The sequence below is a fragment of the Photinus pyralis genome, unplaced genomic scaffold (genome assembly GCF_008802855.1).
Source record: "Photinus pyralis isolate 1611_PpyrPB1 unplaced genomic scaffold, Ppyr1.3 Ppyr1.4_LG4, whole genome shotgun sequence".
Taxonomy (NCBI): Eukaryota; Metazoa; Arthropoda; class Insecta; order Coleoptera; family Lampyridae; genus Photinus; species Photinus pyralis.
In genome coordinates this window covers 27,643,737-27,666,827 of record NW_022170511.1, presented here as the reverse complement: position 1 = coordinate 27,666,827, position 23,091 = coordinate 27,643,737, and the positions used below count along the sequence as shown (strand labels likewise).

The following is a 23,091-nucleotide window of genomic DNA, read 5'->3' as shown; positions in this document are numbered from 1 at the left end:
ATTGTATAAAACGTTAAACAACTGTTACAGAATGTGTGCATTTGCAATCATTATTTGTTCTGTAACATGAATTGTAAGAATATCTACACAACAGCTTTAAAGAAATTTGTCTTTTTTATGACAAAACTATCGTATCATCATGCCTTAAAACAATAAACGATTCTCTAAGTAGCCCTAGACGATAGTTATGAAATAATTCCGTTCTCTTGGGGGTTCTTTATTGTTAGTTGGGTAGGTAGGTAATCCTTATAATTTATAAATACTTAACTGAACCTACCATAAGTGAATGTTATTTGTAAATGCATAAAAGATGTGCTCTAAAACGCAAATCTCATGCGTTTTTCTATCGCACTGGAAGGGCCTCAGGCAAAGTTGACGAGATATATATCAGTACGTAGTATTTAATTATAAGATGGGTACCATAAACAAAGGCCTAATATTATTCCTATATTATGTGTATATTGTTTCTTGCAAAACTACGAAAACACGTTCTTTGGTCTGCCAAGCCGAAAATTACCTAAGTTGGATATCCCTGATGGGCGATTATGTACTATATCTGGGAAATGTCTCACTAGATAGCAAACATTAAAAAAATATCCAACAGCGCCATTGCCATTTGTCGAATGCTTAAAGCATTGTATGTAATATTACAGGGTGATGTATTGGTTTACGCACCATACGTGTATTTCAATGCTAATTTCTTCGTATTGAAATATTTTCCCCCCTAATTATTTTACAGCAGCAAAATTGTAAATAATTTTTTTCTGCGTCTATTCGTGTGTCAATTTCTTGTTGTGGGAAATCCGAGAAATTAAAGAAATTATAAATTGTAATTGTAAAGCTAATATTTGTTTCCATGATTTTACGGCACGCGTTAGTAAAAATCACTCGTGCCGTGAAATTGAAAAATTAGGTTTTTACCCAAATACTAAATTCTAATTTATTTATTTTTTCCGGTTGCCAGAATTGAAAAATTCAGCAGACGCAGATTTTTAAAGCTACAAGAAACCTACTTACAACTTTGCTCTAAATTAATTAGGAGAGAAAATATTTCGGTTTAAAGAAAATAGTTTTTAAATCCTTTCTACACCCTGTATATGGCAACTTCAGACCACAGCGTAAATTTAGCCACCGGTTTTTTTACGAGTTGAATCACAACCAAACTAACATAACCTTAACATTTTGTTGTAAACATTTGCAAGTATAAATTATTTTCTTTGATTAAGACCTAAATAAAGCTAAGAAATGTCTCCAATGAAACTTCAACCTACCACTACAGTCACCGCAGATGATAGTGAGGGCGACTTATCTGCAGCCGAATCGGAGCATACAAATTCAAGTCGAGAAAATGATCCCGCCCATGACACCAGTGAAGGAGATGAAGCAGATTCGGACGATAGTTCCGAAATGGACGAAGACGAATGCGAGACACGTAGAAATGAATGCATGCAAAATCTATCGGACTTGGAACACCAATTTACATTTCTGCGTGAACAGTTATATCGTGAACGAATAGCTCAGGTCGAACACCAGCTGGCTGAAGTAAAAGGCGGTCGTTCCCAAGAATATCTTGGCCCGTTACAAGAACTTCAAGAGAATATGAGGATACGAACAGAGGTCGCCGGTGTTTTAAGACAATTACGCCTTGCGAACATACGAAATAAGTTTGATGCAGAGGAACAGGCCGCTAAACAAAACTTTGAGAGCGAGAAAAGTTTGGCATGGGATTACTTTTATGAAGATTTAATGAATACGATTAGGCACTTGGAAGAAGACAGACACAATAGTGAATTGACATGGGGCGAAGGAGGCGAATGGGGATCACGATCGCGGTCTCGTTCGCGTCGCAAAGCTGTTACTGTTACCGGGCCATACATTGTTTACTTGCTTAAACCTCAAGACATTATGGAAGATTGGACAATTATTAGAAAAGCGTTAAAAAGATCTCCGTAGATTATATTAGTTTGTAAGTTGTAAATGTGCGAAATAAAACAAATTATTAACAGTACTAATATTTTGTAAAAATATAACATAATTTATATAAAATATAAACACATGCGTAAACTTGAAGGTATAAAGACTTACGCTTAATTACCGATTTTAAAGAATTTAAAAACGAAAGTAAAAAATCCAACACCAACATTAAAATATTATTTTAACAAGTGAAAATGGAAAAAAGGAATTTTTTTATTTCATAAGAGCATGAACGACTGCTTTAGCGTTAAGTGATTTTAAATCTGTATAAGTTTGTCCAGTTCCTACAAATACAATGGGTTGTCCCGTGATATATGTCATTGAAATTGCCGCTCCGACCTGAAAGAATGGGGTCAATGGATGTTTGCACCTGCAGGAACGTACCTTATCATCAATGGTATCAAATTTTGTTAGTACCATTCCATCGATAATATGAGGATTGGAGCTGGAAGAGAAATCGGCAAGAGCTTGATTAAACTTAACTAACTGATCCACAGCCTCGTTTCCAACTAGTGCTTCTCCCACGAACAAAACCAAGTCAGGCTCGTTCACTTTGATCAGTTTTGATAATGCGCGCATCAGTGGTTCGTTGTCCTACACAAAATATAGAAGGTACTTATTGACAATCAATTCACTCAATTAATTATTAAAGTTCAGATTTCCAAGATAAAAAGATTGTGCCAGAATCTCTATGGCTAGCGATTTTTTTCTTAACTCGTCAAATTGTAGATTCGTTGAAATAATTGCTACCTACAGGTTATAAATTAAATTCAGTTGCAATAAAAATCGAACTGCTTCATTCTTATTTGATTTTGACTATAGAAAATAAAAATCAACAAAATTTCAGTGGTGCTAGATGGCGCTCGTGTTCACCTCTTTTGCGTTGTCCATAATAAAATTAGTGGTTCATAAGAGCACAATATGTCCAAATTTTGCTAAAAAACATAACATAGTGTTACAGAACATACACTGACATAGATGACGCTAGCGCTGGTAACAATGACCTTAGACTCATTGAACTATACCCTTGAACGTAGACCGACGTAGACGCCGTGCAACAGAATGATGTGATGGTATAACTATTTCAATTTCCGTCACTCTCATCGCGCACAATTTGTATATTGACACACAGAAAATATCATGATATAAAGAAAAGATCTGCTATAAATAGATTCTCAAATTCGTTGAGTCCGCGCCTGACGTCACGCAGAACTTAAAATTTGAATTTAAAATGAGATTTGATTCTTAATTCTACTGCAAATACTAAAATTTCTTAATTGTAATGATTTAGGGGAAAAATAAAGTTCAATTTATAAAACCTAAATGAAAAATATGAAGAACTCATTAAAGGTGACCTTTAAAAAATGCTATAAGCCATAATATTAATTCAAAGTTCTGACCATAACCTGACCGATAATGTAATAAACTGGGCGCGATGAGAGTGAGTGAAATAGTTATACCACCACCTCATTCTGTCGCACGGCTTCAATGATACGCATGTCGCTTATACCGGTTTCCCTTCCAATTACATTCTTTATAGTTCAGTGTTTATTGTACAGCTATTAATTACCTACACCTTACGCTCTCCTTACCTACTCCTGAAACGGAAAATCAAACGCACCTATGTTTATAATGGTTTTACAAAACTCTATCTATAGAGATTCTAGCACAATCTTTCTTTTGTCAAAATCCAAATGTGGAACTACTACGTTAACATAGCCCAATCAATTAGTAGTCTTACCTGCATACGACCCGCGGTGTCGATAAGCACAACGTCAATCTTTATATCTTTCGCATAACGAATTGCTTCCATTGCAATACCCGCGGCGTCCTTTCCGTAACCCTTTTCGTACAACTGAACCATCTGCTGTCCATTGTGGCGTTCCGGCGGATGTAAAGCATTCAAGTGCCTCATATGCGTACGCAATTGCTCAACAGCGCCCGCTCTAAACGTATCGCATGCCGCAATCAGCACTCGCATGTTATTCTCGATCAACCAAAAACAAATTTTCGCCAGGTTCGTCGATTTACCCACACCGTTGACGCCGCAAAACGCCATAACGTAAGGCCTTCCGTGTTTCTGCGCCTCCATGCAATCTCTCAAAATGTCGACGCGCCTTTCCGGATTTAAAATTTGCACCAAAGACTCCGTTAACGTGTTCTTAACCGTACTGGCAATACTTTCGAACGTACCCAAAACCTTCCCCTCCAATTTGGTGGCGACCGAATCACAGAGCTTGATCGCTATGTCGGCGGCAACGTTCTTCATGATTAGATGGTCCTTCATCTTCTCCAAAACGGGCTTCATGTCATCCATGGTGAGACTTTTTGAACCGACCAAACTTTTAAATAACGAAAACATACCACCCTTGGAAGGACTTTTTTTTGTTTTCTGCTCCTGTACTTCTTCTTCTTCATCTTCTTCTTCACTTGATGAGTCAATCTCAATATCCTTTATACTCCCTTTCATTTGCCCTACAAACTACAACAATAGCATTTTAGTCCACGTCCACTATAGTACGAAGTAAGGAGTAATAAATTATTTTGACAGACTCCTACAACAGGACTAACAAGTGTCCTCCTAGTTTACATCATCAATGAATAATGAATATGAATAGAAGGCTAAGGAGATGAGAGAAAATAGTAACATATTTCTAATATTTAAAAAAGGTCGACAATGAAAGTACAGGGTGCCCCATTTTCGACGCATTTACTGGGTAACATAGTCAAATTTAAAATGGTAACGTCAAAGTTTGAAAATATTGGCTCGCTTAAGAGATGCAAGAGAAATTTTAAAAAATCGTCAATTCCAGAATGACCCTATATTTTCTTATTTAAAATAGATACCAAAAAAAATGTTTATTTCTTTATAATGTTTGTTGAATGATCTGTCGTTATCAAAATAAAGATACAGGGTCCGGTAAAAAAGTTATCAAACCTAACCTCATTTTTTTAATGAACACTTTACTTTAATCTAAAAAGATAGCATATTAAATTATTTATTCAAAAATATAGCACTCCAAAAATTCAAAAAAATTCTATATTGTTTCAAAAATTCAAGGTTTTAAAAATTTGTTTTAAACTCAAAAATTTTTTTTTGGTTTTTTTTTAAATCACTTCAACCTTTTTTAGGTTCTTTTTTAACCTTTCTAAAACCATCTTTAAATTTTTTAATATAATCCCTGCCATGTTACATTATTCACTGATTATTGCATAGAGAATTGAATATGCTACTTATGTCTTAGATTAAAATATACAGTTCATGTTCCATTTAAAAAAAAAGGGTCCAATAACGTTTTTACCTGCCCGTACTTATTCTGTAGATTATTCAAAAATCAATATAACGAAACTTTTGTAAGAATTTTGGCCAACCTTTGATTCATGTTTAATTAGCAAACGTTTGTTCTAGAGAGCAACCTGTCAAATACTCTAGTAACCTGGACCTTTGAAAAAGCATTGCATTGTGCATATATTCAAGATTCTTATTCAATGCGGATATATCAGTTGTCTGCTTTTATAGATTTATTACTCCTTCCTATTCTAGGATGAACTATACCTCTTCATCAGCAGTGTAGTGGCTCTGCATGTCTTCGGGTTTGTCTACAGTCCGTTCTAAAGATTGCACATCTTGCGTCGAACCGCTCAGCTCCCAAACTCGCGGTTTCTTTCCAGCTTTCTCCTTTTCGGGTTTGGGGCTCTTTCTGTCAACAAATTCCTTTACTCGAAACCAACTGAAAAGGGCATACTCACTTTGTGTCAGATTTTTTCTTACCACCCATTTTCATGGCAAATTTTAGTCTATTATTAGCAATAGTATCTTCATCAATACTACCGTTTTGTACATTGTTTTCAGGTGAAATTGGTTTTGAGTTCTCTACACCGGCATCTGAAAATTCGAAATAATAATGAAGTTACGGCAACAGTCAAGTTCACCTGGTGCGAAATTAACTAGCTTCTTTTTATTGGTCTTATTCTTATCTTCACCTTTTCGTTCGATCATCGAGGCGACAGTTTTCTTAGACTTAATTGACTCTTCATACGATTTCATTTGCTTAGGCACCTTGGCCTGCGATTTTGACCAACGCTCGACAGCCTGTAAGGTCTCGTTGAAGGTAGACATGAAATCGAATTCTCGAAAACATGTGGTGTTTGTGAGGTCATTTTTATACTTGTCACGGAACTCTAAATGAATGTCGTTCAAAAATTTGTCGACATACGACAGTTGTAAGATCTTTTGGTATGCGACAACGAAGACTAAATCGAATTCATTGTCCAACTTATACTGCAAGGTTAATCCATCACGATCAAATGAATTGCTTCCAGTACGTTCCTAGAATGTTGCATATGTTATAGGAAAAGTTAAGTTTATCATTTTACCTGTAGGATAACAGTTTTTATTAAAGCGTTTATCGATGGCGTAAATATTTGACTAGTACTTTGAAAGCACCATAACACAATGCCTCCCTTACTAAATATTGTGAATAAATCTAACATGTTTTATATTAAAAAGGCAAGGGTTAGCAAAAAAAAACATATGCAATTTGCGATGACGACTGACACTGACAGCGGTGAGGTTAAAACTAAACGGAAGTGCCTCCCTCTCTTGCGTTTTTGTACAATTTTGTTTTGCCAAATCAGCAAAACCTTGTACGTGCTAACATAAATTTGGCAACACCGCCAATAGTTTGATTTTGACGAGGACCGGTGCTATTTTTCTTGCATGAATCGTGCAATTCTAGGGATAAATCTAGTTGTTTTTGTGTCACCAACCTAGTAAAATACAGCGGCGGCAACTATGATGCTGAGAGACGCACTCATTACTTGTTTTTATTAATCTTATTTATTCTTGTAATTTTTCACGTTTCTTCAAGCAATCAAAATTTAATTTTCATTTGAGGTTAACTACTTTGTTGACAAATCCATATGTTTCTTCTGTTGGCAGACATGTGGCAATTGAAATAGAATTGCACCATGTCAAATACCATGCAATGCTTATTGCATGCAAGGATTTGACCTTGCAATTTCTTTCTGCAAGTTCTTGCGCGTTGTATTGCTCCATGTCAAGCGGCCTTTATACCATTGAATTTATAACTATCATAAATTCAATGGTTATACAACGTTGAGATAAAAGGGCTAAACTCCGTACAATCTGCGCATGCGAAAGAAACGTCAATGTTGCAATGTTATTAATTAAAATGTAGGTTAGATTATTGTTTTCAATGTTTTCATCACAGGCCGTTATAATGAATAAACATATTCGTAAATCGTAATGTACATTTAAACTCGCACTTTTGAGGTTGTATACCAAGAGCCATGTTTCCCTGCAGCAGTATAAATTCCGAAAAGAACAGTATAAGCCCCATGTTCACAAATCGTAACCCAAGACATTTCAAATACCTACGAATCGCTCATAAACCGGACGGCTACTACTGTGATAAAACTGGAACGCTCCTACTGGCATAAATATACAAATTTGCTTTCCTACCGCCTCCAATAAGATAGCCCGATTGTAGATGGCAATCGACACAAACAGGCCGTCACGTAACTTCATTGTTCGTGCATTACTTCAACGGACCCGACACTCACCGCTAGCACGAAGGAATGGGCCATCAAAACCAGGCTGTATAAGACCATGCACCAAGTCATTGGCGTACGTGAACGTCACATGGTCATGTCCCTGCATTCAATTTAATGTTTGCTACTTGTAGGTTTCAGTTCTTCGTACAAAGATGCCTTGCTAGCGGTCCGACAGAGTTTATATACGATTGCAAACCCCAACACAACGGCAATAAGGTCGCAAAGTTTCTAACGTGCTCCAAGATTTCAATTTCAAGGGCAATGCTGCGCGTTGAAGCCTGGGGCGGCCATATTTTCGGAGCCAAAATTTGTTTAATTTTTCATTTTCGTGATTATGCGATCTTTAAGTCTCGAAATGTGCGATTAAAAACGTTATTGGACAATGGTACAGGTATAAACTTGAGGTTAGTTTTCGGTGGAATAACAAACAAATGTGGGCTTCACTTTACGATCATTATTATCACTCCTCACTCTTTCCTTCTCTACGGTTATATCATTGTATATTGTTATATCGTGGAAATACAATGAATAGGTATTCTTTATTCATTGTGGAAATACGTGGATTTTGACGTTCTGAAAAACCAGATCATTCAAATACAAATACATTTTTGAAAATTAACAGATAAAATCGTTTCATCTGAAATATTTTCAGTTTTTATGCCACTTCCGGTGGCCCACGCTTGGTTCAGTATGCCGAGTCTTTAAATCTTTAAAAGTTTTGAAAAACCTCCAAAAATAGTTCATAAAGTAAAACTGTGAAGATATCACAGAAATAAATTTTGTAGGTCGTTAAAGCATAAATAAAAACCATTCTCTGGCCATTGAATTTGTAACTAATTCAATGCTCTGGCGTTATAACTTATAAGCAGCAAAATTTGAAATATGCATGTGTAGGTCACATGATCCAGTAGAGCTGTCCTATCTACGTAGTCCAAATGTACTTAGTAATATTTAGAATATCTACGTCTGGGTGCATTGTGACTACCAAAAACCCTTTAACCTTAACCTAAAAAAATGTTACCTTGTTTTTAGTTTCCCTTTTTAAATTTTATTGAAATGAGCAAACGTAATGGAAAGTTTAATGGGTTTAAATCCGAAAGTGGAAAGAAACAAAAAATGGACAATGTTGATGATTTATGGGGCGACGATCTGGACATTAAGGATGTGGAAGATTGCTTTATGTTAGCCTCGCAAGTTTGTGAACAGGTAAATTTGTTTAAAACAATCTAAAGATTGTTGCAAGTTTGTTTTAAGCCCAACATACCACGGACTCAATTAAATAATGTATCAATTTTACCTTCGTATGAAGGGTTTCAACAGAACATCTTCACTTCTACACAAATAAATCACGAAATGACGATAAATAAACCTTTAGCAGATAAATGCAGACCGATAACAAAACAAAGTGGGAGTACATCAACCACATTGAAACGTACAGCCTCCTTCAGCCAAACTACAAATAAAGAAATTGACATAGATGTGAAAATTAAGAAACTCGAAGAAGACTACGAGAGTAAAGCTGGAGAGGTTGGTATATTACGTAGCAATTTGAGAGACGTTAAGGCTCAACATGAAGCAGAACACAAGAAAATACAAAAGGAGTGGAGTGAGAAATTGTTCACCACAACGAAACAGTTACAAGGTGTCGAGAGCCAGTTGCAGTTCAAGGTAGTTCCCTTTGAAAGTACACATTTATTAATTCTCCACTTTAGAATTTGGAGATTGTAAATTTGACTCAAAAATTGAAAGAGGCGACTAAAATCAATAACGGCGATGCTTCACACTCAAACACTGTTAGCAGTCCATTTTTTAAACGCCACAGTCATGTGCAACGGTAAGTATTCTCTAGACCATTGTTTTCCTAACTTGAAGTGGATTTTAGATCGGCGCCGTGTAATGCGGGTCCTCCTGTACACACTGAATTTAAGGTTCATAAATCTGTTGAAACACGTAAGTACATCCAAACAGGTTGGAGAAAAGTAGCCATTGTTTTGTCAACTAGAGCACACTAAGTAGCAAAATATATGGTTATTTTTTCTTATCCTGTAGCATCCCCCTACATGGAAAATCATTGCTAATATCAGCAATTTATAGGTTACCCTTTAAACAGTATCATTGATCTAAATGTTTTTCGAGTCCCTGTTGCGGAAATGTGTTTCAAAGATATAGATTGCATGTTTATGTGTCCGACTGTGCAAAATTACGTTGTCAAATTGCAACCACCTGTTAAGGTAGCAGAAACTTGCAGATTTGATAACATTTATGATTCCATGAAAAAGTTAAAAGAATGTAACCAATTACAGTTGCTTCAAAATAAAATCGACATTGACAAGGTAAGAGGTGAACGATAGATGTGATAGTATATAAGCATGGCTTCTTACAGCTTTGGGACGTTGCTGAGCATTTGGTCAAAAATGTTTTTGTGTTCCTACAAAGTCTAGGTATTGATACCAAAATAGCTAATGATGAGTATGTGTTAAACTTGCAGAGGCTTTTGGAAGATGATACATGTAATTTAGATGAAAGGTAATTGAAAATACTGTACATGTGTGAAACAATGACTTCTTTTTTCTCATTCCTAAGGTATCCATATTAATCCTTTGTCCCTCTATGCTTATATAGGTTCATTTTGAAATTATGATTTATGTGCACAGTTTAATGATTATCAAAGAATTATTTCCACTGTAGTATGAGGACTGCTTGACAGTCACCTTTCTAAATTTCACCAGCCAAATCTCCCACACATTTCAATATTAAACGTGTGGGGAACGCATCAGAACAATGATTTCTAAAGTCAGTTGAGTTTAATTCTTGCACTATTTGGATCTTGTAGGGATGAAACCTCAAATCTATCGTTAAAATTTTATGTAAAAATGATTTACGCATTCCCACATTTTCCATATGTGACTGTATGACCCTTGGAGAAGCTTTCATAGTCTAAGGTATGACCAGAAGAATACTGAGGTTAACACAATTTTCCAAATTATTTTGTTTTACCAAATTTAACTACCTGAAATGATTTATCATTTTAGAAAACCATCGGAAGATGAAATGGGAATATACACAGCACAAACTATTAGATGCATAACGGAAATTGTACCGTACAACACAACTGTAAATGAACACATCAGTCATAATGATCCACTGCTGCAAAGTATGGGCTCTTTTTATTTCACAAAGATATTAACTTTGGTGACCCTAATCAGAAAATTAGTAAGTAAACTCCATATGACCCAAATGTTATTGACCGTCGAAGGTTTTTTAGAAATTGTTTCATAATTTTAAGGAATTTTTAAAAGCGCTTATAAAGTTTTTGGATAAAATCTGTACAAATTTTACTATACGTTCCCTGTAAGTTATTTCTGTTGACGCTTGGACTCAATTAATCGATCTTATTGTAGAGATTTTGGTAGTAGCATCTTCGATGTAACTAGAGAAATTATTTTATGTGTTCCCAGCGGTGTTGTGATGTCGCACTTCATCGAATATTTAAGTAATCTCGTTCTACAAAGTAATTGTCTGACAAGGCTGTGTACAAAGTGTGATGACAAAGAATTAAAAATCGATCAAAAAACATACATCGTAGTTTACGAAAAAAGTAAGTATTCACAAAGATTCTAACTGAACTGGTAGTTGCTCTTGTACTGAATCCTTGTTATTATTTTGCAGCTACCTGTATTCTTCATATCCTGTTTATGCTACTGGATGAGATGATGAAAAGAAATACAAAATATGATGTAAATGTCATGCAGTTTATTGCAAGTTGCCTGAGATGTAACGGGGAATGGTTCTCAAACAAGGAAAGTAAACGGTACGTAATAGCTAGTGAATCACAATTTTGATCACCTTTGCTTTTCAGTTGCTTCTGTGTTTCGAAGGCAGTAAGGATGTATGTTGATCTTATGTACAAGACTGTACAAAGGGCGAATGTTAGTTGCAGTGCGGGTAAGACATTGTAAAATCATTAATTCATTAAATTGACAATTGATTTGCAGGTGATGCCGATTACGAATGTCTAAGGGGTAGTGTAGATACCCTCATCTTTTTAAGTGCCACGTTATTCGATGTGGTAGTTAAGTATGCTGTGACTTTTTCTCGGTATACAGTTATTATTGCGTCACTACTCCATCTTCAAGACAGTTTGAATTTAAGCGAGTTGGAAAGTGTGTATCAATCGTAATTTTTGCTTACTATCATTTTTTTTATTGCAGTTCAGGTTTTGGATAGTTTGGGAAAAAATGAAGAGGTCCAAAAAGTTGACGAAGAAAAGTTCAAGAATATTTCCCCCTTGCTCGAACTGAAATTGTAGCATAGTGGGGAATTTGTATGTTTTTAGCTAAACAATGAAGCAAGTGATAGATTGCAACTGGCATATTATGCACAGATTTTTAAAGTAACAGGACCATATTGTAAATATAAATGTTGGTTTATTAAAAAGATTTGTTGATATATTGGAGTTATAATAAACGAATGTCGTAAAAATTGTGCATATGGTTTATTATTCTTTATTAGAGATAGGTATCAGAAATACACTACCTATATCTCTATTCGCTCAAAATCTCCACAAGTCTGTTTCAACAAGCAACAGAGTAGTAATAATTGGTTCAGTTGCAACTGGGTGTTCGTGTTTGTTGCTGCAATATTCTTGATGCTTGACTATATGCAAAAGAAACAGGAACCTTTAAAAAAACTATATGTATTGAATTTAATAAAAAATCCAGCAACCACCACCTGTTTTTTTCAGTGACAATTACATACACATGGATGCTATGTAATATACAGCAACCTTGGGACATACCAGCTTCATTTTTCATTTGTGATTAAATTAAATTAAATTTCCCTTTATTGCCCAACAGAAAAACAAACATTCCAATTACAGGACAATATGACGTTACAAATAATAAAGTGTGCAAAAGTGAAATATTAGCTTAAATCTTAATATAATAATACCTTATTGTTCTACATAACAAAACAACCAAAAACAAAACAAAAGAAAATTAATAAAATGAAAAACTATGAATGCATTGTATGGTATTGAACAATCAACAATTGCTTTAACTCCCTAAGGGTGTGAAAATTTATATCACCTAACCGAGAAATTTTGTTGAATGTACTGCACATGTGAAACATCGGCGACTTTAACATTAAATTAGTATGGGCGCTCTTACAATAAAAGGTAACAACATTCCGAGTGGCATGAAGTGGAACCGAAAATGTGATCAAAGACATCAACTCAATGCAATCCACCTTATTCGACACTATATTGTATAGAAAGGTCAGTCCAAGAACTAACCTCCGAACTTCCAAAGAAAGAAGTTCAAACCGTGCGTTGAGTAGCGCGTTCTCATACCCTTGAGGAGGGTAAACTCCATCGCACTTAAATGCGAGATATTTCAATAGTCTTCTTTGCACAGATTCAATTTCATGTTTCATATTTTTATAGTGCGGACACCAAACTATAGCACAATACTCTAGCTTAGATCTAACAAAACTGATATAAAGTAATTTTATTAACGAGATGTCCTTAAAGCTTTTTGTATTGCGAATTATAAAACCTATCATCTTCATCGCCGAGCTGGTGATATTTCGAATATGAGTGGTAAAAGATAACTGATTATCAAATGTAACACCCAAATCCACAGCAGCAATATCACGATTAAGAACAGTATCTCCACATCTGTACAAGTAAGTAATGGGTTGCAATTTTCTTGTATATGTGACCACCTTGCATTTCGATGTATTTAAATGAAGACAGTTAGCATCACACCAATCTTGAATGATCCGTAATTGGCTTTGTAAATATTCACAGTCACTAATCCCATTAATACCATAAAAAATTTTCAAATCATCGGCATAAAAGTGATGTGTACACGGTATTTGAGTTGATAGGTCATTTATAAAGAGGACGAACAGTAGTGGCCCAAGGTTAGACCCCTGGGGCACACCTGAGGATGCAGAAAACAGTTCAGAATTATAGTTGTTGAATGCTACATATTGCACTCTGTTAAGCAGGTAAGAAGTACAAAGTACTAAAGAATATATTACTCTTTGAAAGATCATTAAAAATTAAAAGACCCATGCATCCTCAACTTTTATTTGTGAGTAAAATAAACCCAAAATATTGAAAAGGTGTGTTTTTAGTATGAATTTGAAACGTTTCAGTCTAAACAAGTCACAAACCTACAACCAATCACGTAGAAGTGTGCGAGGCCCAAACTCACCACTGACCGCTATTTAAATTTAGATTAGTGAAACCTTAGAATCGAAACGGCTGGGCGCAAAAATTCGTCAACGCGCGTTCGGCTTGATTCGTTACGGCTCTTCACTGGTCGACGCTGTATAGCGGTTTTTTCACTTATTCGTTTTCTAATCAATTACCACATCCGTTTCCATATGAATAGTTGGACATTTGTTAATAATTGATTCGTTTCGTGAATTTCTTGTTCGTTAAATTGTCCTGCCGAATTACACTCAAGGTTTGTATTTAAACCGACTAAAATTTTTGTTGTTGAAATTCAAATCTGTTTCCTTTAGCAATTTGACTCAAAAAACAAAAAATGCTCCACCTAATTGCTAGGCAACATTACCTAAACAACCCAAATGTACTCTGTCAAATGTCGATTCGTTGAGGTGATGAAGATAATTGTATAATAAACTCGTAAAAACAATTGACCTACAAAATGGGTCTTCTGAATAGAGCGTCCTACATTTCGAATCAAAATAACGAGATCATAAAAACCTCAGAGGAATAAATTATTCCTCTGAGATAAAAACCAGTTTTTTGTATGCAGCTTAGTAAATGTTTGCATAATAAAATAGTCACATGTACAGTGTGGGAAGCGATGGGGTATACGTACAAGAGGGAATTTTTTTTAATATTGATTTATCAAAAAAATTTATTCTTCATGATATTTTTTGCTTGCTTTGAAAGTACCAATAACGTTTCGATAATCTAAAATTTAGTTATAGAAATCTGGAAAAATAATAAAATTAATTTTTTTATTGAAAGTTATCATTCTACATTATAATCAAGATAGCGTATTGCTATCAAACCATAAACAATCGAAACGTTATTGGTACTTTCAAAGCAAGCAAAAAATATGAAGAATAAATTTTTTTCATAAATCAATATTTTAAAAAAATTCCCTCTTGTATACACCATCGCTTTACACACTGTATATTATAGTCCTACAAATTAAGTAACATCTTTTCCCAGTCTTGCGCTTGGAAGTTGCACAGACATATATACGAGCATAATTATTATGCGATCAAAAATGAGTTGCTGTCGAGTTACCTTTGGAATTTTTGTTTACATGGGAAATCGTATTTAACACTAACTTACATAGGCGACTCGACGGCAACTCATTTTTGATCGCCCGTTATATGTCTGGAAAGTTGTCGTTTCCATGATAACGCTTTTCCATTAGAAACCGCAGGACAAAAGAACACATATAATTAACACAATTTTTATCTTCCAGCACCTTTCATAAAGAAGGCTATGTTTAATAAATGTTAAGAGCCATTCTTAGGATCATGCCTTTTCAAATGCAAACGGTTTATAGTCGCCCATTGAGCAGTGATCTAGTTAGTCAGAATCAGGGGCTCTTGCCCTTGTTGGGCGAAAAAGCAAGGGCAGTGCAATTACCAGTATACTAGGACATCAGGGTATCACGGGCGAAGAATACACATATTATAAAACATTTGTGCGTGGTTAGAACCATTTATAAATTCAATGGTTAGAACTCGGACGCGCGCCCATGTTGACTACGAAATAACGTGTCTCATTGGAATATAAAGTTGTGTTCAAGGTTTCGAAATTCATTCCATAACAGATACCCTCATTTGAATAAACAGCCTGTATATTAATCTTCAACCTCCCGCTAACAAATAATAGAATCAACCCTGTATAGTCTAACATATTAGCTAGCATAAAGAAAATTCCCCAAAGATTGCAGCATAGCTTAGATCATATACAGGGTGTTTACGGTCTTCTCTGTATCCTAATAAAGGGCGGCAGTACAGCTCAAAAGGAGTCGACGAACCCCAAAACACCTTAGTAAACTAAAAAGTAATTTAAGTGGACAATGCTAATTAAGTAGCAGATCGCTAAATTTGTACACAGATTAATCGTTTAAAATAAAACAAATATTATCTCGCTTATTAATAACTTTTACCAAAGAGTACCCAGTACTCTTTGCTTTTACTAAGGTGTTTTGGGGTTTGTCGACTCCTTTTGAGCTGTACGGCCGCCTCTTAAAAGGATACAGAGAAGACCGTAAACACCCTGTATGTTGACAATATATGATCTAACCAGCATACCTAGTTTATCATATTTATTTATAAACGCACCTAATTCAATTTGCATGATCAACAAAATTGCAACGTGCTGAGAAAGCATTCCGTATGCACCAGCTATAGCAAATGAACCTAGCTACACCATCAGCACTACCCCTAGTTACCTGCTATAACTCAGTTACAAATATGCGTAATTTTAGGCAAAGGCCCTACCAATTCAAATATATGTTAACAAGAATCTATTAAATCAACAGCAAATATATAATAGCCAGTATCGGCCCGCGCGTCTTGTGCGTGATGAGATGGGATACAGGAGCGCGTCAATGAGTCAACCAGCCTGGACTGCTAGCGCAACTGTTTCAAGGTACAGCGTCAGCATGAGGCGTCGAAGCCTTTCCAAGCAGAGGTGCAGAACGAGATGTGATTCAATCCTCGCGCCACAGGGAATTCTGGGAGCCAGGCATTCTTGATCTTATTCATCAGTGGGATAAATGCTATAGAAATGGAGGTGACCATTAACTTTGTAAGTGTAATAATAAAGGAGAATTTACCGCCGATCCGGTTTCATACGACTGCGCCTAGTATTTTCAAGATTCAATTAGTCAATCTTACTGGAGACAACATACAATCATGGGTTAATTATAATGCAAATATTATTTGAATAATCTGCTAAATAGCTGCATGAGTATCATTTGCAGACGCTTGAGCTTGCTAATACTCGGTAACTATGTATAGAAGAAAGTACATAATTATTGTAGATTTTATATAAATCAAGGTTCAGTGGAAGTACAATCTAGGGTACCTTATATTGAAAGATAATAAAGACCTAAAATATACGAAAATCTGCAGCATTATTAAGGATGCTTTTTTCTTGCTCTCTTTAGGTAACTGTCCAATTGTGATGTAATCTATAAGAAAAATCTCCAACCAAAATTCAAATTGCAATCAATCTGTGACAAATACCTTCTACTTCTACTTTACTATAATCTGTTCACTCAATAGATGCAGTTAAGCCACTTCGCGGGGCCTCGCACTTTAATTTCCGAGTCAGGTAATGACATTTTATGACGTTTGTATTAAATTTTACCCGAAATCGTCTTAATCTGTCAGTGATGAGGAGTCATTATAGACACTTGGAAATGTCACAAATGCGGCCGGCAAAGTGACAAGCCGCAGGAAACGTAGTCTGCTCTGCCTCTGTCATGGAAACTAAAATTTCCTGACAGAAAGTAGGCATGAAACTGAAGGTTTCAGGACGATTTTGGGTAAATTAAATTAAGGGCAAGTTGAGGCAAGACAAATACAAAACCCATTGACAGGTTTGATCTTACGGATGTCAATTCAGATACGCCAATTAAGTGGAAGCAAATAGTTCCACATTACAGGTTTTGAAAATTCGGCCAATTAAAAACGCTCATTTAAATTTGCCGGGAATTTTTCGAGAGGATCTTAACTGCATCTGTTGATGAAAAGATAATAGCAACATGCACAAAGTAATTATTTCAAGAGAAAATATGGTCACATTGTTTATTTTAAAATTTTAATAACATAAGAACAAAGAATTGCATTTCCATTAAAGAATTACGTTTTAATAACAAAAGTGTGGTGTGGGCATTAAAAAATGGTAATAGAAAAAGCTAATCTTACGACTATTAATAGTGCATCACGAAATTTAAAAGATTTCTTCCAACAACGACTTTCATCAGAGTGCACACAAATTATACAACAAACATAAAATTTCACATATCTTATAAGGACAATAACATCGTATTTTAAGCAATTGTAGTCATACCTATCTCATATTTACACATAATAATTATAATTGCAAGTTAATAAAATAATGACTTTGAAAAGTTATTAAAATAAACTATTCATGGTTACTGTACAATCACAGACAACCACCTACTTTAATAAAAACATGCAAACGAAATTTATATTGGTCTAAAAGTAGAGTATTTTACATTCACGGATTAAATAAATACTGTTTTTATATTACAGAAGGGGAGAAAACACAACCATCGGCACTAATTAATATTAAGGCAAAATGCTCCATTATTACTGTTAGTCTCGCATGTTGGTCTCGTCCTCATAAGTAAAATCTTACTAGGTAGACCAAGTATGCGAGGGCACTACGCTAGTACATTAAGTAATTACAATAATTATAAGCAGCCATGAAGATTTGAAAGTGCAGGTAGGAAGAGGTAATAAAAAAGATGTGTAATATAATGAATCGCAAACAGTCCTGAGCAACAACATGAGGATGGATGGGATTAGTACTATACTGACTAACAGGGATGCTACCCGTTTTATAAAAAGTGTCTAACATATTCTCCTTTTCTTCGAAACGATTGTAGAGCCACTGCGTCAAAGCGTCCGTACCTGCAGGTAGTTCCTCACAATTATATAATCTATAAAACACAATCGTTTTGCACGGTTCTTTGTGACCGAAAACGATCGACAGTAGATCTAGCGGTTCTCCTTTTGGGTACGCGATCGTTATATCCAAAACCCAAGCCAACTTATCTACTTTATTTATGTTATTGGCTAAAATGTTACAGATTACGTTACGAATTGACGGCTAGAGTATTTACCATTAATTGATTTTGAATTATTATTTGCCACTCTCTGTGGTCCAATTGTCTGCATAATAGCTTGTAAGGCACCTACTCTGGGCAAGGATACGTTATTTAATATGGGGAGGTTATTTTGTGCGGCATATTTTTGGGACACAGCTTTACGTTTGCGAAGAAATCCGCCTTCTGGAAACAGCACCGCCCATTTTCTACTTCTTGGAATGTAAGACGTTATTAAATGCACGATCAGCTCTTTAATGGATTTTTCTCTTGATGCTTTACCCTGAAAGAAGTATTTATTAATCTCATTTAAACAATTACAATAAAACTTCTAACTGTTCGCTAATTTAGTATCTTTATTAGTTAGAACCAAGAGAACCTGCAATTTAAAAATATTGCAATGACAGCATTTAGATTTGGATTGAATTATTGAATGTTTCCCGCAGAAATAGGTTAATTAGAATTTTTGAGCTGTAAAAGATGTCAATAATAATAATAATAGTTTAATGTCCAACAGATTTACATCCAATTACAGGACACGAAAATAGCTATTGTGCAATTTATCTTGGAAAACAAAACAAAATGATAACTAAAATAAAAGTAGGTATACTCCTGGAAACGTTATCATGTTATCAAGATTAATATAACATTCGCACATTATCTAATAATTCAGACAATTCGCAGTTATGTACATCTGTTCTTGAATTTAGATTATGAAAAATCTGTAACTGTTTATTAACAGGGATTTAAACAATATGTTTCTATTAGGTTGCGGGTAATAAAAGCTATTATTGTTACGAGAGAAATATGCTGGCACTCTAAAATATGTAATTCAGAATTTCTATGTATACAATTTTGTATAGGCTTTCTTTGTTTTGCGCATGCGCAGTATCAAAAACCACTGAAAAGATATTTGATATTGCTGAATTTCAATAATAAAAATTTGCTACAAAAAAAGCCTAAAAGGACACTGTATTTATTCCAATTTTAAATGATTCCTTATTGCACTTGTCTGAATACTAACAAAAAAACCACCTTTTGTTTTCACAATTAGAACTAGAATTACTACACGAAACAAAGGAATAAACGTGGGGGGTTTCAGTTCCTCATACGTTATTCTAAAGCTGCTTTTACATGAACAATAAATTTATCAATTTCTTGTTCCAAGTCACTTTGACAAGAAAACTTGCCGAGTGTAAGCACAGAATTGGATGTAATAACTTGATCAATTTCTTGTCGGATTAGCGCAAGTTCTATTTTTCTGAAAATGTTTACGCCAATTCAGTAGTACCAACTGCCATCAACCAACATAAATAATACAGTCAAGATGTTTTCATCATTTTTATGAGCTATTCTTATAGCTAATATAGCGATCTTTCTTTTTCTATTCCGTAATCTTGTATTCAAGAGAGAGAGAAACATTTCACTTTTCTCTTTTTTTTGTACACAATTAACAAAAATGACAACCTAACCTTAAAATAATTAAAGGTTGGTGCAATTGTACAATAACAACAAGAAATTGACCAAGTTAACAGCAAAGAACTTGAGCAAGAAACTGTTCAATAAATTGTCAAATAACTTCATGAAATAATTGATGAAGAAATTGTTGATATCACACTAGCTTTATCCCACTCAGTTGCAATGAAACTGACACATATTACGTAAACCACTTCAAATACAGAATACGTACAGCTGTAATAAAGAAATCCTGATGTAAAACGCTTACGATCCCAAAGTTAGTATACTTGAAATGTTTATCCATAATCCACATGATATTCGGTAGCACTTGTTTTCGAGTGTTAAAAACCGCCATCAACAACGGAACGTCCGCCGTAGACTGATGGTTCGCTATAACCAACGTCTTTTCGTCCAAGCAACTGGTGATGTCGTCTCCCATTTCCACAACTACAAATAGTAAATATAGTCGTTCTATTGTCACGCTTGGGAATAGTACCGTCGTATCCGGCAGACCAGCTCCACATTGAAACCATCGCTAACAGCCAATGAAAGAAATACCCTTCTATTTTCCAATATGTTTCCGGATGCAATTTACGTAACGGTGTAAGTAAGAGCATCCAAATTACATACGTGGGGATGCAATACGCATTGTTTATTAAGATAAAGCACAGCCGTAATATTGCCTTAGGTATAATATACCAATTTCTGAAAAAGAACATTTTTTAGAAGCAATCCGTGTAGGTCACATTTTTTTTATGAATAAAAAATAGTTACTGATAACATTGAAAGCTAAACAAACATTAATATCACTAATGTAGATTATCATGAAGTGGCTACAGACATGAATAAGCAACTTTTCAGTAATAAAACAGAAACAATAACAAAACATACTTTTTCAAAATGGTCATAATCCTGCTTGTATAACTCTGATTATGATGTACCTACCTATCATTAGTAAATTGTGTGTTAATTACCTACCAGTAAAAAATTATAATTTCTAACAACGATTAGATAAATGTTTAAAAACTACTCATTCTGGTGGCCTTGTATTTAATAAATTCATGTGAATACTTACTCCAAATAAAATAGTAAATTATCCATTACTCTTGTTCACAATTAAGTTAACTCCATAAAATTAGCGATAAACTACAAAATCAAACAGTTTGTAATTTCACACAATTTTAAATTATAAAGTACTAGCGATGAACTGTATCTAGAATTTTAGTTAATCACAGTATCATACTTTCATCCTTACATAAAAGCTAGCGATATTATATTCCGTTGCAGAGAAGGAACGTTGAAACAATGCAGTTTGGCTTCTCCAAAAATGCATTTAAAGTAATTTTTTGCGAAAAATATTTTCAAAATCTGCAATCAATCACACTCGGTCGAAGTGTCTGTTTAGGTTAGGTCGGTTTATCAAAATGTTTCTTGCAGTGTCCATATTTTTTTGAAGTTGGTTAAATGTGGAAAATTTACGTTTCGGTTTCCCTTTTTTTCAATTTAAAAACGATGCCGTTTCGGCACCAGAAAACAATAACTTCTTTCAGCTGCAACCATTACAAATAAACGCCAGGTTGCCAATTTTTGACAGGCAAATTTAAAATGACGTTTACTGGAAACATTGTTGCCAAATGCTTAATTATCTTCCACGCACCATTACTTTTTACAACTATGATTCATCTTGGTATTGTATAATATAAACAACGATATCATGAACGTTTTAATAGGCGAGTGACATAACAAGATAAGGATTCAATAAATGACTAACGATAACTGTGTTTTTGTAGTTGCCTAACGGTTTCCTCAAATGTTGTTTTTAAAGGGATTTTACTTAAGCTTTGATGAAGTACCCTGTGCACACCGAGTAGATAAGATCTCGTACCCTCTTTTTTAAAATAATCTATTCATTGAGGAGTTGACCCACAGGTAGTTATTTAAAATGTAATTTATTTTTCTCAATGTGCCCTATATTTGAAAATGACGCGCCTAAAACCATATTTGAATTTTTCCGAAATTTTCAACTCCTTTATAAAATAAATTATCGTTTACAGTGCAAGCGGCAATTATTTCTTTCTTGACTGAACCCGCACTAGTGTGTGGAGCGCTTAATATGTCATTAATTTTCCTTTGTATACCTATCTGTCTGTTTGACTGTCTGTATGCTCAATGAAACTTTGCTCCTGGACCACGTAATCGGCTTCGCATTTGTTCTGTAGTGTGACTTATGCTTTTTAGTTGTGCAGAGTACGATAGTTTTCCAAGATTTAAAGAGAAGCGTGATGAAAAAGCGCCTGTCGATCCGCATACGAGAACAAAAAATTGCGAGAAGCCGTACACCGAGTATGTATATTCAAATTTTGTGCGTCAGTGCCTTATAGTTGGCAGCCATTCAGGGTCGGAGAAGCATACTGCAAAGGGAAGTTGGGGGGTTTAGGGACGTGATATTACTGATATTATTTGTCGGTGAGGCCAAAGCTTCAAATACAAATATCTTGAACACGGGATGGCGGAAGAAGATCCAGACAAATGAACAGTGGAGGATAGTGACGCGGCGTATCCGTCGGTAGGTATCCTCGATTAGAAGCATTATTATTGTTCAATATATATTTACTTGAAAGATCCTCGTATAACTTTCGGGAAGCAGTTTAATAGATGGCTCCATCTATTGTTGGAATTTTAACCACGTAATTTTACCGCGCAGCGACTGTCGATTATCATACATTTTTCCTTCCTTTCTGTCGAGAACCGTATTGGTTTACACTTTATTCACCAACAACTGAGGCGTTAGTTGAGAACGCATGGAATTTGAATTGCCATCATCCATATGTAGTAATCTCTGGCGATTGAATTCATTAATTTGGAGATTCCGGAAATATTGTTAGTGAAAGGAAAATGTGTATATAGGTTGCTCAAGAATTCATATGATGCTTCAAAATGCGAAGTTTTACTTTTAAATAGAAACTTCGTTTTTCTGTCCAGTACTTAATAGATTGACATTTCAAGCGAAGGGTGGTTTCCAATTACCCCTGCACCTAAAATAGACAAATCTTGTAGAAAAACAATCAAAAAGGTTGCAGTCGTCAGATTTTTAATTTTTAGTCGACATTTCTCTATAAAAAAACAATTGCTATTGTGTTAGAAATAAAAATACAAGCAAAAATCAAAGTATTAACAACATCCACATGCGGATGCTGTAGGTGCGCCCAGCTGA

General features: G+C 34.9%; 4 protein-coding genes across 5 annotated transcripts; 2 read left to right on the top strand and 2 right to left on the bottom strand.

The window, feature by feature from the left end:
* Positions 1–1,153: 1,153 nt before the first annotated feature.
* LOC116168367 (breast cancer metastasis-suppressor 1-like protein) lies at positions 1,154–2,008 on the top strand. Its single transcript, XM_031484161.1, has one exon. The coding sequence runs from the start codon at positions 1,246–1,248 to the stop codon at positions 1,951–1,953; it is 708 nt and encodes a 235-aa protein (XP_031340021.1). The 5' UTR covers positions 1,154–1,245; the 3' UTR covers positions 1,954–2,008.
* Positions 2,000–6,558, bottom strand: LOC116168366 (signal recognition particle receptor subunit alpha homolog). Its single transcript, XM_031484160.1, has 7 exons — positions 6,352–6,558; positions 5,908–6,304; positions 5,725–5,860; positions 5,531–5,675; positions 3,716–4,456; positions 2,359–2,568; positions 2,000–2,313 (listed from the first exon to the last, which is right to left on the bottom strand). Exons 1-7 carry the CDS (start codon positions 6,466–6,468, stop codon positions 2,188–2,190), a joined length of 1,872 nt encoding a protein of 623 aa, XP_031340020.1. The 5' UTR covers positions 6,469–6,558; the 3' UTR covers positions 2,000–2,187.
* A 1,972-nt stretch (positions 6,559–8,530) lies between these two features.
* Positions 8,531–12,036, top strand: LOC116169230. Its single transcript, XM_031485262.1, has 13 exons — positions 8,531–8,757; positions 8,806–9,219; positions 9,264–9,385; positions 9,434–9,501; positions 9,646–9,884; positions 9,935–10,077; positions 10,584–10,764; positions 10,817–10,902; positions 10,953–11,149; positions 11,221–11,362; positions 11,411–11,496; positions 11,547–11,714; positions 11,763–12,036. The coding sequence occupies exons 1-13, from the start codon at positions 8,608–8,610 to the stop codon at positions 11,858–11,860; spliced, it is 2,094 nt and encodes a 697-aa protein (XP_031341122.1). The 5' UTR covers positions 8,531–8,607; the 3' UTR covers positions 11,861–12,036.
* Positions 12,037–17,359: 5,323 nt separating this feature from the next.
* On the bottom strand, positions 17,360–21,482 carry LOC116168458 (acyl-CoA:lysophosphatidylglycerol acyltransferase 1-like). 2 transcript variants are annotated; one of them, XM_031484305.1, is made up of 6 exons: positions 21,133–21,482; positions 20,953–21,023; positions 20,374–20,582; positions 20,110–20,324; positions 18,438–18,702; positions 17,360–18,390 (listed from the first exon to the last, which is right to left on the bottom strand). In XM_031484305.1, the coding sequence occupies exons 2-6, from the start codon at positions 20,976–20,978 to the stop codon at positions 17,981–17,983; spliced, it is 1,125 nt and encodes a 374-aa protein (XP_031340165.1). In that variant the 5' UTR covers positions 20,979–21,023; positions 21,133–21,482; the 3' UTR covers positions 17,360–17,980. The 2 variants fall into 2 exon arrangements, with proteins under 2 accessions (XP_031340165.1, XP_031340166.1); XM_031484306.1 differs by lacking the exons at positions 20,953–21,023; positions 21,133–21,482 and adding an exon at positions 20,769–20,812.
* Positions 21,483–23,091: the final 1,609 nt, after the last annotated feature.